Source organism: Microtus ochrogaster, chromosome 15, assembly GCF_000317375.1.
Source record: "Microtus ochrogaster isolate Prairie Vole_2 chromosome 15, MicOch1.0, whole genome shotgun sequence".
In the NCBI taxonomy this organism is placed as follows: domain Eukaryota; kingdom Metazoa; phylum Chordata; class Mammalia; order Rodentia; family Cricetidae; genus Microtus; species Microtus ochrogaster.
Window position 1 is genome coordinate 20161180 of NC_022017.1, and position 16369 is coordinate 20177548.

General features: G+C 35.6%; 1 protein-coding gene across 1 annotated transcript in view; it reads right to left on the reverse strand.

Annotated features, from left to right (window-relative positions):
* The window catches only part of C15H12orf40 (chromosome 15 C12orf40 homolog), a 40999-nt gene that overhangs the window by 7434 nt on the left and 17196 nt on the right, over positions 1–16369 (reverse strand). The window contains exons 6-7 of the mRNA XM_013348817.1: positions 12608–12723; positions 9085–9608 (exon numbers count right to left, since the gene is read on the reverse strand). Coding sequence (XP_013204271.1) covers positions 9085–9608; positions 12608–12723 — 640 coding nt within the window. The remainder of the gene's footprint in view (positions 1–9084; positions 9609–12607; positions 12724–16369) is intronic.

Below are 16369 nucleotides of genomic sequence, written 5' to 3' on the forward strand. Positions count from 1 at the left end.
TTTTGTTATGCTATTTTATTTCATTATATTATATTATTAACCCTTAGAAGCCTGTTTGTTTTCTAATGAGAGATAGAAAGAAATAATGGATCTAGTTGGAAGGAGATGTGGGAAGAAACTGGAATGAATAGAGGAAGGGGAAACCACAATAAAAGGGGAAAATTAAGATATTATAAAGTGTCTGATAAGAAAACCCATTAATTTTTATGGTAATTTAAGAGTTTTTTGTTGGTTTGGTTTTGTTGTTGTTGTTTGTTTTTTGTTTTTTTGAGACAGGGTCGCACTTTATAGTTCTGGCTATTCTGAACTCACTATGTGTGCAGACCAAGGTGAACTCAAACCAACCCCCTCTGCCTCCTGAGTGCTGGGATGAAAAGTGCACACCACCACACCTGGCTCCATTTTCATGATAATTTAAAGTAATAAATTAATAAAAATTGTAAAAGTTCACAAAGGTTTCTAAGTATCCTAGCAGACCAGATAACAGGAAGAGCTGTTCTAGAACCAAAAACCTATGACATGCCTAGTAGTTATAAAACTTTTATGAACAGGAAGTTACTCAGATATGAAACACTAGCATACACAAGCTTATAAGCAATTAGTATGCAAGATTTATAAAAGACACATACAGCATAGCAAATATAGCCAGGAAAAGACCTGCTCCTTCATGAGAAGCAAGGATCTTAAATGCAGCAATAGGCAGCATAGCATGCTCACGAGCAACTGTTTTCCGGATGTCGAGAGGCAGAGGTAGAGCAACAGTGGACTACAGTGAGATCTTGTATCCAAAAACAAAACAAAAGGTAACACGAGCAAAACATGGAACATGGCTGACCAAGTAATCTAATTAGTAAGCAGAGAAGTAAAATATTAAAACTACCAAGAGTTATTAGGTTTAAATAATGATGAAAGATTGACATAGCACAGGTGACTATATGACTTTTCCTGCTGCCTATAGCAGGCTAAAGTGGACAAGTAAGATCTAGAAAACAAACGTGCATCACCTTAGAAAGGTAATGCATCTTGTGAAAATGGTTGGTTCTATTCCCAGAAATATACCCAAGAACTTTCATGTGTGTTCCAGAAATGTCAAGAGTGGACAAAATAGCCAAGGACAAAATATTGGGGACAATGTAAGCAAGTATCTGTTGCCAGAAGATGCATGAATCAATTAGAGCGTGTTGATGAAAAGAATGTTGGGTAGCCGAAGAAACTAATCTGTAAAAACCACAAATTCCAAACACGTGGTGAAAAAGGAAAACTGTGCCAAAAACAAAAACAAAAATAAATAAATAAATAAACAAATAAAAGAAAACAGGACAATAGTGACCTCTAGGGAGCATGGTAGGAAATGCAATAGGGGATGTTTTTTAAAATACTGTTTGTATTGTCTCAAACTACAATTGAGTATAAAACTACCTGTGAAATTGTAAATTTATATTCTATGTGTTCATCATGACTATTTTATAAAAGGAAAGAGAAATTTTAAGGAATCAATTGTACTGGGGTCTATTCTAAAACATCTATTAAATATTTGTTTGCTGGTAAAATCTTTAAAACCTTTAAAATTTGATGTCTACTTCTTTCTTTTCTAAAACAAAGATATCCTACAGTTACACGCACAGACTCTCTCAGCAGACATCGGCCTCCCTTTTAAAGGACACACTCCTCTTCTTTCCATTGGGATCTAGAGGAAAGAATCAAGATTATAAGCATCCAAAGTATTCATAGCACTCTTCACATATCCAACCAATACCACCATTTCATCTTATAGAACTTTCAACTAAATTTAAACTCCAATTCAAATTTAAACTATTAAACTAAATTTAGAAACATGGAGAGCAGAGTAGGCAATTGCTAAGAAATGCATTACTATCAAAAGGCAAAACGTCATACTGTTATGGTGCTTGTTGTTAAACAAATTCAAGATATTAAAGTCCTTGGGAATGTAGTGTTATACGTTTTTTGGGGTTTTTTTTGTGGGTTGTAGAATAAATAATAAAACCCCAGAGACAGATATTGGGATTCAATCCAAAAAACAAGAAAGCAAAGCAATCAAGCCACTAGAAAAGTCTTAACCTCTACCTACCAAAGGCTGGGTGACCACAGACTAAGCAGACTAAGCCTCTCTCTCCTCCCATTTTATATTCCCTTGAGTGCTGGGATTAAAGGCATTTGACTCCCTAGTACTAGAATTAGGTGTGGACTATCACCACCTGGATTCGTTTATGCATTGATCTTGTGTGGCCCAGAGTGGCCTTGAACTCAGAGAAATCCCTTTGTCTCTGTCTCCTAAATCCTGGGATTAAAGATGTGTGCCACCATTGTCTGACCTCTAGTGGCTTAGCTTTGCCCTTCCGATCTTTAGGGATACCGAGTACTACTTTTCTTTAAAAAAAAAATATAATCAAAGCTTAGAACTATAAATCATCTATAGAAAACACAGTTGGCTGTAATTTTATCACTTTCTAAATAATTAATGATTTTTGTTTCCTTTCTTGTTTTTAAAAACCAGAATGTTCCCTAATTTCTATGAACCTAAAAACATTGGACAACTGGATTTATTCTATTCTGCTCTGTATTTTTATAAAATCTGATGGGAGACTGGCTACAGGTGCCCCTTCTGAGTGTCTGAGGTGCATTTTACAGCTGACAGACCATTTGACAGACTATATTAGAGTCTGCATGAACTGAAAGAAAGGCTGCCTTTCTAGCTTCCTATATGACAGACTAAGTGACAGTCAACATGGACTGAAAGAAGTGCTTTCTATGTCTTTTGCTGGGACACAGGGCTATAGATAAGTAAAGTAGACACTGCCTGCTGCCTCCCTTTCCTCTTGAATATGAAGCCACCTTACATTTCTAAGTATGTCTTGAATTTGATGTAGACTTTATATAGATATTATGAAGAATTTAATTTCTTGACATGAGCAGAAGTAACATGCAGTATTCCTAATGCAAAACCAGTAAAATCTTAAGCATGTTCCACTCAATGTATTCTGAAAACCACCCAGAACAAAAGTCTCCAACAACAGCAAGACTTGAACAACAAAATATAGATTAAGCAGAAGAAAATGACCTAAGAATAACTTTAGGAGAATGCTTGGGGCCCTTAAAGAGGAAATGAAAATTTTTCTCAAAGAAATGGAGGAAAAGACAAACAAAAATCAGAAGAAATAAACAAATCTCTTAAAAAAAAAAAGCCAAGAAAAAGAAATCAAACAGATGAGAGAAACAATTCAAGACTTGAAAACCAAAATAGAGACAATAAAGAAAACACAAACTGGGGGAATTCTGGAAATAAAAAATATGGGGAAAAGATCAAGAACCACAAATGCAAGCATAAGCAGCAGAATACAAGAGATAAAAGAGAGAATCTCAAGCACTAGAGATACATACAATAAGAGGAAATAGACTCATTGGTCAAAGAAAACATTAAATCTAACAAAAGCTTAACACAAAATATCCAGGAAATATGGGACACCATGAAAAGACTAAACCAAAGAATAATAAGGATAGAAGAAGAAGTCTAACTCAAAAGCACAAAAAATATATTCAACATAAACATAGAAGAAATCGTTCTCAACCTAAAGAAAGATATGCCTATGAAGACACAAGAAGCTTACAGAACACTAAATAGACTGAATCAAAAAATGTCCCCTCACCACAAAAATATCAAAACACTAAACATACAGAATAAAGAATGAAAATTAAGAGCTGCAAAGGAAAAAGGCCAACTAACATGTAAAGGCAGACCTATCAGAATGACACCAGACTTCTCAATGGAAACAATGAAAGCCAGGCGATCCTGGTAAAGCATTATGTACACATTAAGAGACCACAGATGCCAGCCCAGACTACTATACCCATCAAAACTTTCAACCACTGTAGACAAGACAAAACAAGATATTCCACGACAGAATCAGATTTAACCAACAACTAGCCATAAACTCATCTCTACATGAAGTACTAGAATGAAAACTCCAACCCAAGGAAGTTAGCTACATCTATGAAAACACAGACAATAGATAATCTCACAGCACCAAATTCCAAAGAAAGGAAAAACACGCAAATTAACATCATCAGCAATGAAAACTAAAATAACAGGAGCTAGCAATCACTGGTCATCAATATCCCTTAATATAAACAAACTCAACTCACCTATAAAAAGACACAGGTTAACAGATTGGATTTGAAAACAGAATCCATCTTTCTGTTGCATACAAAAAGTATACCTCAACCTCAAAGACAGACATTGCCTCAGAGTAAAGGGCTGGGAAACAATTTTCCAATCCAATGGACCTAAGAAACAAGGTGGTGTAGCTATCCTAATATCTAACAAAATAGACTTCAAACTAAATTCAATCAAAAGAGACAAAGAAGGACATTTCATATTAGTCACAAGAAAAATCCATTAAGAGGAAATCTCACTACTGAACAAATACAAGGGTACCCTCATATGTAAAGGATACACTATTAAAGTTTAAATTACACATTAATCTCCTAATAATGGGAGACTTCAACACTCCACTCTCACCACTGGACAGGTCTATCAGACAGAAAATTAAAGAGAAATGTTGTGGGACAATGGTCTGTACCCTGCCACTTGTATTTTAAATAAACGCTGATTGTCCAGTAGCCAGGCAGGAAGTAGAGGTAGGACAATGAGAACAGGAGAATCCTGGGAAGAGTCAGTCTTTGGTCATGACCCAAATGGAGAGGAAAACAAACAGAGAGCAAGCAAAATGTGACTGCCTTGCCGAAAAAGGTAGTAAGCCATGTGGCTGACACAGACAAGTTTTATGGGCTAATATAAGTTATAAGAGTTAATAAGAAGCCTGAGCTAATAGATCAATCAGGTTTATAATTAAAGTAGACCTTTGTATATTTCTTTGGAGCTGAATGGCTGCAGAACCACACAAGTCAGAAACCTCTTTCAACAGAGAAGAGAACTAACACATGTTATGACTTAAACGGAATTAACCAACATCTATAGAACATTCCATCCAAACATGAAAAGAATATATCATTTTCTCAGCACCTTATGGAACCTTCTCAAAAACTGACAACATACTAGGTAACAAAGAAAACCTCAACAGATACAAAAAATTGTAATAACCCCATGAGTCTTATGCCTTTGTTAGGGTTACTATTACTGTGATGAAACGGCAGGACCAAAGCAACCTGAGGAGGAAAGGGTTTTGTGTGTGTGCGTGTGTGTGTGTGTGTGTGGTTTTTTTTTTTTTTTTGGCTTATGCTTCCACATCACTGTTCATTATCAAATGAAGTAAGGACAGGAACTCAATCAGGGTAGGCAAGAGCTGATGCAGAGGCCATGGACTGGTACTGCTTACTGACTTCTTCATCATGGCTTACTCAGCCTCTGTTCTTATAAAATTTAGCACCACCAATCCAGGGATGGGACCACCCACCATGGTCCCTCCCCTATCAATCATACTTAAGAAAATGCTGTATAGCTGGATCTTATGGAGACATTTTATCAATTGAGGCTCCCTCCTCTCAGATGACTCTTAACTTGTTTCAATTTGACATAAAAATAGGAGCACACTTACTGAGGAAAACTTGTATAGTTAAGAGTATCAAATTACATAAGCTAATGGTTCAGTTCCTGACTCAGTTGCAAACCCAAAGCATTTTTAAATAAAATCTTATAGTGCAGTAGGAACTATTTTAAATATGTCTAGATTAATTTGTCTCAAATGAATAACATTATTTTCTAACTTTAGGCCATAACTTTTCTAGTATAAGAGAACATGAGTATACATAAAAATAAATTTACAAATAAATAAATAAATAAGTCAAGGTAACCTAAATGTTATATATGACACCACAAAACTAAAAAGACAATGTGACAATAAGCTTTACCTCATTACGGTCAAAATCACATGACTGCTTATGATGTAATTCGTTCAAAGGAGCATCACCCCTAGGAATTAATTAAAAAATGTATTAAAGCATATTTTCTCTGACAGTTATTATTTTAAGTTTTAGTTTCAAATCAGAATTATGTGAAAAGCTTCTTAAAAGTATGATTGACAAGTACTATGCCAAACTATTCATTTAATATGTATGTTAAATGTCTATATTTTCTATGTACCTGCATATTGTGTATGTACACAAGTGTGTGTACAAGCATGTGTGTGCACATGCAAATCAGAATAATGTGGGAATCTTCTTAAAAATATGGATTTGCGAGTACTATGTCAAAATAGTCATTTATTTTAGTATGTAGGTTAAATGTCTATATTTTCTATTTACTTGCATATTTGTGTATGAACATAAGTATTGTGCACAGCATGTGCATGCACATGTGGATGCCAGAGTTCAACCTCAAGTGTTGTTCTTAAGGAGGCATCAGTGGGGAAAGCTAGCAGTCAACAGGCCCGAGATCCTCCTGTGGTTGGATCCTCACTCCTCAGTGTTAGGATTAGCAGTGTGCACCAATGCACCTGGCTCTTTTACATAGTGCAGGAATCAAACTCAGGTCCTAGTGTTTGTGTACCAAATCATACTGAGTCAAATTCCCAGCCCTGAAACATCTATATTATAACAGAATCACTCCAAGGAATCTAAATCTACGCTCAAGATTCAGAATCAGGTTCTTGTTTTCTTTTTCTGTTTTGTTATTGCTCTTTTGAAACATGCATCCTAAGTCACTTTTTAAAAGCTGAATTTAAAACTCGAAGTCAAACAAAATGTTTTACTCATAAACTTCCAGATAATTGAGAAACAAGGAATTTAATTTCTCAATTTTAGAACTATATTATGTACCTAAGTTTTAATTAATAAATCCACTTCCATTAAAATGGCATGTTTTATTTCTTCTATCAATGGATACTTTAAAGATTTCCATAAGCCAGGAGGTAGTGACACACACTTTTAATCCCAGCACTTAGGGGGCAGATGTAGGCAGATCTCTAAGAGTTCGAGGCCAGCCTGGTCTACAAAGTGAGTTCCAGAACAGCTCTCTGTGACACAGAGAAAACCGGTCTCAACCCCCAACCCCCAAAAAAGATTTCCATAAGAAATCACTTTTATAATAAAAATATGAATAAGTAAAATTTTAACTCACAAAGATCTGACTAAATTATTATTACTAAGAAAAATAGGACTATTCAGGAACTATGAGCTAAAATAATGTTTCCCTCATTATCTATAATTTTGTAGGAAAGCCAGCAAGGGTATCCTCAAAACTCACAGGAATAAACCATGTTTGTTGATCCAATTAAAACCCTTAAGACACAAAATATGTTTTATACCAGCAGCAGTAGAAAGCTAGATCTGGTAATACATCGTTGTTTCCATGTAACAAAAAGCATAAGAATGATGAAATAAGGACAGCAACCCTCAGCGTATCTATTCTGACACATACGGAGACTGTGGGAGGGGAATGCTAGCATGCAAGGGTGTAGAACACAAACTGTTGCATAGTGGGGATAGTCTTGTTTATACTGCCTCACTCAACTCTCATACTCCATGCTGATTCTATACTAAACAAGCAACAAGTGAGACAATATGCTGTTTGTGCTAATAAGTATTCTACCCATGTGATACTTCTATCTCTGTTATTCAATGAATTGCTATTTAGAAGATATATGGTGGATAGTAAACACTAAATGATCAGTTAAGGTCTTAGAGGCTGGAAACTGTGAACACCATAGGCTTAAGAAGTTGCTATTACACATAGTTAAAATAAAAAAGTAAGACTTCTTTGAGACCAGTTTGCTCACCACCCAACAAAACCATTATCATCTCATGTTCTGTTTGCTCATTTGAATACATTTATTATACTAGATCTTAAGTCAAAACTTACATAGAGCACATTGGGTATTCCCAGGTATTTCTCTGCACTGCTTTCTCTTGGTTATTACTTTCAATTTTTCCTTCAAAGAAAAAACTGAATTAAATTTAGCCACATTTATTTTCATTTTTAGTTCAAAGCATATTAGAAGGATGCACAGAGGGAAACTGGTGGTCCATAATATAATTCTGTAACATGAGTCCCAGAGAAAATCACACAGAGGTCTCCATAAGATTATAAACTGATTGGCCCATTAGCTCAGGCTTCTTATTAACTCTTGTAACTTATATCAACCCATTATTCTTATCTATGTTAGCCACATGGCTTGGTACCTTTTTTCAGCAGGGCAGGTCACATCTTGCTTCTTAGGTGGTTGAGGCAGGACTCCTGAGGGAGCTTCCTTTTTCCGAGAATACTACTGTTCTCATTTTCCTGCCTCTACTTCCTGTCTGGCTACTGGCCAATCAGCATTTATTTAAAATGTAATTGATAAAATACAGACAATTCTTCCACACCATAATACAATAAAACATTCTAATTGTGACTTTATGCACCTCTAAGCATATTAAATATACTGTATATACATAATCGTACACACATATATATATATATATACATATACATATATATATTATATGTACTTTACATTTATCCCCTGGTATTTGATAGGAATTGGTTCTAAACCTTCCCCACTACTCATTATCCCACAGTCACTGAAATCCCTTGACACACCAGTATCTTGCATTAAATGGCTCAATCTGCTGAGATAATGCATATACTCTTATATTCTTTATATAATCTCCAGGTGACTTAGACTATGTGATACAATGGAATGCTCTTTATGGAAAGTTGTGTGTGTGTGTGTGTGTGTGTGTGTGTGTGTGTGCACGTGCGTGCACGTGCGTGCACGCATGCATATGCATTCACACATGCAGTGTGTGGGTGGAAGTCAGAGAACAATGCTCAAGAGTTGGTTCTCTCCTTTGACCTTGGGATCTAGGATTAAACCCAGGTCAGGAATAAGCCATCTTGCCAACTCTGAGGATGATGTTGGTAAATAGCATAAATATTATACTGGTTATGGAATAATGATAAAAATGTTTGTCTGTATGTGTTCAGCCAAGACATCTTAGATTTTATATAGTTAGTTGAATCTAAAAATATAGAACATTTGGATATGGAGAGCCAACTCTATGTGTATAATTAAATGAAACATGGTAATACATATTTATACAGAGAGAAACTAAGTGTGCAATACCAACCTTTTCTTCCACAGCTGGTTAGGTGACAATCTTTCTCAAACGAGCTTCTAAATTCATTTATTTCACTATCACTGTACTCCTGGTAGGGCTTCGTTGACCGACGTGTTCCTAAGTAACTTGTACTAAGTGGAGGACTATGAGAAGCTGTCCGAGGAACTGTCAAATCCCCGTTAATGCACCCGCCAGTGTAACGGCTTTCATCAGAAAAATCTACACAGGAGTCACTCAAACTACCAGAGCCACACTTGTGAAAGGCTGACATTCTCCCTGGCTGATCTCTGCTTAGTAAATTGATCATATTGGGACTAACAAAGGAGTCCACGTCGTGATTGGATGATGGATGTCTCGGAGTTGGTGGGATCACATGTTCTAAAAAATTAGAGAATGCTTTCCCATCATTCCTCCAAATCTGTTGCACCGCTGTTTTTTCCATAGCAAAGTCTGGTTGTCTTCGCTCACACAGGCTTCCACAATCTTCACCCATGATCACAGATCTTTTAGTAAGGAAAGCACCAGTTTCTGGACTTTGGAATAAATAGAATCATATTTAGCAGGAAAGGTTTGATCATTTTCATTTATAAACACTAGCTTAAATTGAAAACTAAAAAGAGTTTACTGAAGAATGACTAGCATTTTCCCAAATGCATTTTAAATTTACTATTTAAAAATACAAATAATAATATTTTAGTGGAAATTTATTTAATATATTCTAATAATAAACTTGAAAATAATTTATACATGGTTCTGTATTTCAATGTGAAATTTACTGCACAGTTTTATTTATTGTTATATTAGTGAAAAAATAATGTGATACTCAATAGTCTGACTTCTACAGTACAGTCTAGCAAATAACCTAGTGTGCCACTGTCTGCTGCTGCTGCTGCTGTTAGTCAAGCAGAGAAAAAAGTCTGAAGACTAGAGGGAGGAAGGAAGCTATCTCATGTAAAGAGTTATAAAAATATTATCAAAGATATATTCCAATTTAATAATTGGGATAGTTACAAAGTTCTCAATGAAGAAAAAAATAAGATGTAATTTATTTAAAAGATAACCCACATGAAAGCTAATCAGGTGAACTAGGTAAGCTATAAATTATTTTCTTAAGCAAAAATAGAAACTCTGGGTTAAGTTTAACTTGTGCATATTAATAAAAGCTGACAGAAAATATTAACAATAAAAATACCTTTTGTTCAACTGCTATTGACTACAAAGCCATTTGAGATTGAACTATTTCAGGGAGTGGAAGTATAAAAAAATTGAAAGAAGCGCAAGACTGCTACCGAGAAATTTTTAATATTCAGTTTATTTTCAATTATGCATATTTATTTATGTATATTGGGTGCAGTAAGTGCAGCTGAGAGTAGGTGTCTACAGAAATCTACAGAAATCAAATCCCTTAGAACTAGAGGGTTTTAGCTGCCTGATATGGTGCTAAGAAGCAAACCAGGATCCCTGTAAAGGCAGTATGTGCTCTTAATTGCTGAGCCATCTCTTCAGCCTTAAGATTTTGATTTCTAATTTGATTTTTAACTACCTATTAAATATTTAAATATGATGTTCCAGGCACTAGGTTATGTGTTGGAAACAGAGAGAAAAAGACCTGCTAGTATTAAACACAGAGAAATTCTTGTTTGGGGCCACATGCTCACAGATCAGGGCTCTCTGTGATTTTTCAATGAGCATCTAATTAGTATTTAATACTAAAAGATATAATCCATTGTAAAAACACACACAATTAAAGCCAGAAAAGTTTTCTACCATTATAAATGGGGGAATAACCATAGAACATATCATAAGTTATAAAGCACACTATATGTTGAAATCGTATTTCATAACTTATTCCCAGCACTATAACCGAAGAGTTACTAAGACATGTATAAAACAGAAGCAGGCACTCCCAAAAGACCTGTAATACAGTAAGGAAGGGAAAACAAAGATCACAGAACTGTTATCCTGGAGTCCAAGGCTAATGTAATAAACAAAGAGTCTTCTATTCTAAGAAAATCATTAAGGGGCATCATCTAATGTGGGGGACCTCTTCAACAAACATTTCTGGGAAATTCAGTGTCTACTTGCAGAAGATTAAAACTTCAATGCCACTTCTCAGCTTCTATAAAAATCAACTCACAACTGAACAAAGAACATATTAGAGAATATGTCAAGATACTAGCAATGGTTTTCTGGGCAGTGCCATAAAGCACAGGAAACACAATAAATATTGACAAATGGTTTGTAGAAACTAAACAATAAAGAGAGTGTGGAGATAACCTACAGGATGTGAGGAAATATTTTCCCATTATTAATCTGTTAGAATCCTCCCTAAAGTCCACATAATCAAATTTTAAAATGAGAAATTAGGCTTGAGAAAAGTCTCAGCAGTTAAGACAATGGCCAGACCCGAGTTTGATTTCTAGCACTTTGGTGGCTCACAGCCATCTATAACTGCCATGCCAAGTGATCCAACATCCTCTTCTGGCCTCCTTCTGGCACCGGGCACACATGTAGGGCACAGACATACATGCAGACACAACATTTATGCACACTGGATGAAATAATTTTTAAAAACTTTTTAAATGAGCAAATTATTTAAACAGATGCTTCTCAAAAGCATAAATATGACTAAAATATATGAGAACAGGCACTCAGCATGATTAACCCTCAGGGAAATGCAAAGTGAGGCCTCAATGAGATACCATCCATGCCAGTTACAATGGCTACTTCTAAAAAAGAAAGTATAAACAAAAAATAAACAAATGCTGACCAGGAGATAAGCAGGAATTCTTACACATGTATGGAAATATAAACTAAAAATATCATTGCTACTATAAAAGAACAGCATGAAGGTCCCGCAAAAGCTGCAAACATAGCAGATGATCAAGCCAATTTTCTCCTTGGTATCTCTTCAAAGAAATGAAATCAGCATACCCACAGTGCAGCTGCACAGCCACATATATATTATAGCACTGTTCACTACATGAAGACATAAAATCAGGCTGCACGCCCATCAGCAGATGAATAGTTTAAAAATGCAGGATATCTTTCTAGAGTAGTATTTAGCATTAAAAAGGATGAAATCCTGTTGATTATATCAAAACAGATAAAACTAGAAAAGATTTTGTTACGTGACAAACCCAGAAGGAGAAGGGAAAATATTCTTTCTCATATATAGATATAGAAATATTCTTTCTCATATGTAGATGCTATAAAACTATACTTTAGACTAGAAGAATGGTTCCTAAACGCTGGGAGAGACGTGGACTGCAGTGAGTGGGAGGGAGAGGCTGGAACTGATATGTCCATACAATATTCACGTACAGAACTAGCACCCTGAAATTTGCTAGTATACATGGTATGTTAGTGTTTAAAATGACAAAATTAAACTAACAAAAGGATGTGTTTCATTATCATGGTCTTTTTCTAGAATAGTACTTATATCTTCAACTAAAAATATTTATGTCCTTCTAAGAGCAAAGTACTGATGCAGAGCCCAGCACTCTGTCCCTTCCTTCCACATTCCACTCACCCGTGTATCCTCTCAGATGATTCTCCAAACTCTGCTCTTTTCTCAGATGAACTGAAAATATCTTGATGCTTATTTAATTTGTAAAATAAGGAATCAGAAAAATCTCCGTTACTGAACTAAAAAAGGAAGAAAATAACAAAACAATATGTACATGTTTACAATTTAAATTGTATTTACCTGTTTGCAGATAATTGCTAACTAATGTGTAATTATAACATGTATAGTCAAGAAGATGAATACTTAAGTATGTATCATATAATGTTTTGTTTTCTATTCTACAAAGTAAATAATAGAATATAGAGTTTAAGCTGTATAAACAAAATTTTGTCTCTAAGATATAGGTGGATTCTCTAGGCGAATTCTCTCAGCCCTCCTTCTCATCCCTTCTCAGTTGACAATACCAAGAAACACTCTCTACCTGGGACCTCAGGTGGCCAACCTGGCTGGGATTCAGGTAGTTGATTTTGACTTCGACTCTCCACCTGATCTCCCATTCCAATCTCTCCAATCTCATTCCTAGCCTTGTAGCAACTGATTTTAGGTGCCTCTCTTCCCACCTCAGCTTCATTCACTGTAGATGCCAACTCCTGGTCCAGACACAGAGTCCCCCTAGCTCTTTCATTTTTGTTTCTCTACATGACTTCACTGCAGCCTACTTTCCAGATCCCCTTGGTAAAACCATCACACCTTCACTTCTCTGGAGACCCATCTTTGACAGCATTCTCTCGGTTCTTCCCATATCCGCACTCAGCCTCTTCTCCTAGCCCATTTCTATTCCTCTCTGCCACTCGCTGACCTGCAGGAGCACTCTCTCCAGACAACAACAGTCAACACATATTCCTAAGATCCAGAAAAGGTAACAGAAACCATGGAGCAGAACAACCACACATCACCCCATAACAAGACCAGGTAACGACACCCAGGAAAACCTCTGTTCTCCCAGCTCTAGCTGCCTGGACACCTGTACAAAAAAACAAAACAAAACACTAACAGCCAAGACAATATGTCATCTCCAGAACCCAGTAAGCTTTCTATAGTAAGTCCTCAGAAATACAATACAGCTGAAGCCCAAGAAAAGAGCTTCAAAATGGCAAGTATGAATATGTTCAAGGATGAATAAATAAATGACTTAAGACCATAAAATCATATACAAACAATGAATGAAATGTTGGGAACAAGACATCAAAGTAGAAACAGAAACACTAAATAAAACCCAAGCTTGCATAAAACTGAAAATGGGAATTTAGGAATCTAAAGAAAAACATCACAGGTAAGCTTCATCAGCAGAGTACGAGACATGGGAGAGCAGCTCTGAAGAAAAGGCTGAAGTCAATAGGAGAAACAGAACAAACAATACCAAGAATCAATGAAATGATGAATTGGTTCTTTGAGAAAAATCAGTAAGATTGGTAAACCCCTAGCCAAATTAATCAAAAAATAGAGAGAGAAGATTAAATTAATAAAATTGGAGACATCACTACAGACACCAAATAAATCTAGAGAATTCTAAGGACATACTCTGTGCTCCATCAAACTGGAAAGCCTAAAAAAATAAAACAATAAATTCCTTAATATATTCACTCTAACAAAGTTAAATCAAGATCAGATCATCGATCTATACATACTGATAAGGCCTGAATAATAAAGAACTGTTGGAGGTATCACCCTTACTCATTTCAAGCTGTACAACAGTATGGTGCTGGCATAAAAAGAGACATGTTGATCAATGAAATTGAATTGGAGACCCAGACAGAAGCCCACACACATATAGGTACCTGTTTTCATTTTGTTTTATAAAAATATCAAAAAAAATACATGCTGGAGACAAGACATCTTCAACAAATGATGCTGGTCAATCGGGATGACTACATTTAGTAGAATAGAAATGGATCCATATTTCGATCAAGGACCTCAACATAAGGACAGATAACACTGAATCTGATACTAGAGAAAGTGTGAAATAGTTTTGAATTCATTGACAAAGGAAGGAATTTCTGAAGAGGACACCAAAAACACAGGCACTAAGAACAACCAATAATGGGACCTCAGGAAACTGAGAAGCTTCTGTATGACAAAGGACACCATTACCTGGAATAATGCCAGGCTACAGAATAGGGAAAGAGATTTTTACAATTACTCGTCTGATAAAAGGTTAATATCTAAAATGTATAAAGAACTCAAAAAATTGGACATCAAGAAAAATATAACCCAATTAAAAAGGGCTACAGAACTAAACAGAGTTTGCAAAAGATGAGACACAAATCACTGAGAAACATTTAAAGAAATGTTCAACATCTTTAGTCATCAAAGAAATAAAAATCAAAACATCTTATACTAGTCAGAATTGCCAGATTAATAAAACAAAGGACAGCTCATGCTGGTAAGGGTGTAGGAAAAGGGGAATACATATTCATTGCTACTGGGAATACAAACTAGTACAGCCACTATGGAAATCAGTGAGGTGGTTCCTCAGAAAGGTGGAAATAGATCTATCTCAAGATCCAACCATATCACCCTTGGGCATATACCCTAAGACTGTACATCCTTCCACAGGGACACTTACTCATCCATGTTCATTGCTGTGTTGTTGATAATAACCATAAATTAGAAATAACATCATTTAGCTGATGAACAGGTAAAGAAAATGTGGTACATTTACACAATGGAATACTATTTGACTCTTTACAAACATGAAATATAAAATTCACAGGTTAATGGATGAAGCTAGAAAAACATCCTGGATAACCCAGATACACAAAAAAATATTTTATGTATTATTTTATTATGTGGATGTCAGAGTTTAAGACTTTGATAGGAATGCTATAATCCATATAACCACAGAGTTAGGTGTGAAGTAAGCGACTGTGGGGAGAGGAGGATCTCACAAGGAAAGGAAAATGGAGTGCATAGGTAAAGAGAGACGGGAGAGACCTGAATGGGAGGTTAAAATGAGGACGGGGGATGGGCATAAGGTGAAATATTATCCTTCATTTATCACCATAAATTTGAAACCCATCTAAGTCAAATTTATGAAAAGGAGAACCTGTTATGGAAATATGACATCAAAGAAGTAATAATCCCAATGTACCTGCTCATTTTGCTTTATTTCAGATGCAAATTTCCAAGGATTTGGTGCTGTCCTTGGGGTGGAGTTTTGGTTTGGAATATGTTTGTTAGACGGTAATTCCACTGGAAGAGAGGGTGGAATACAACTGTAGTTTTCTGTTTTTTTGAACATTCTGTATGAGTTCATGTTTTGTGATGACTGTAGGAAAAGAAAAAGCAAAATCACAAAAAGTACAGAAACTAGAAGTCAAAATAATAGAACTAAAATTAGGAGGAAAGGGGCATGACTACAAAAGAGGAAGTCCTATGGAAAGGCAGGTCATTGGTACTTCAGAGGAGTCCTGGAGGTCAGTGTCTACTTCAGAACGCCTCCCTCTGCTTTCCCGATCTGCCTTCTTCTCTCAAGCTCCTTTCCTGAATATCACTTCTAATGACATAAAATCTTAGTTTCTCTAACCCATAAATCAGATGACAGGATGTCCAAGATATTTTATTACTATCATCAGCTTCCACTGCCTTTCTGATCTAGTTTAAACCTGACAATTCAAATATAAAGAATAATTAATATAGCATTGGGCGTTAAATAGAATTGCAAGTTTTAACCAACCTGTGTACTTTCTAATTCATTATGATTTCATTTGCAAAAAAATGTTATGCTTTTAAAAATTACCTTGTGATAAACATGAATTCTTAACA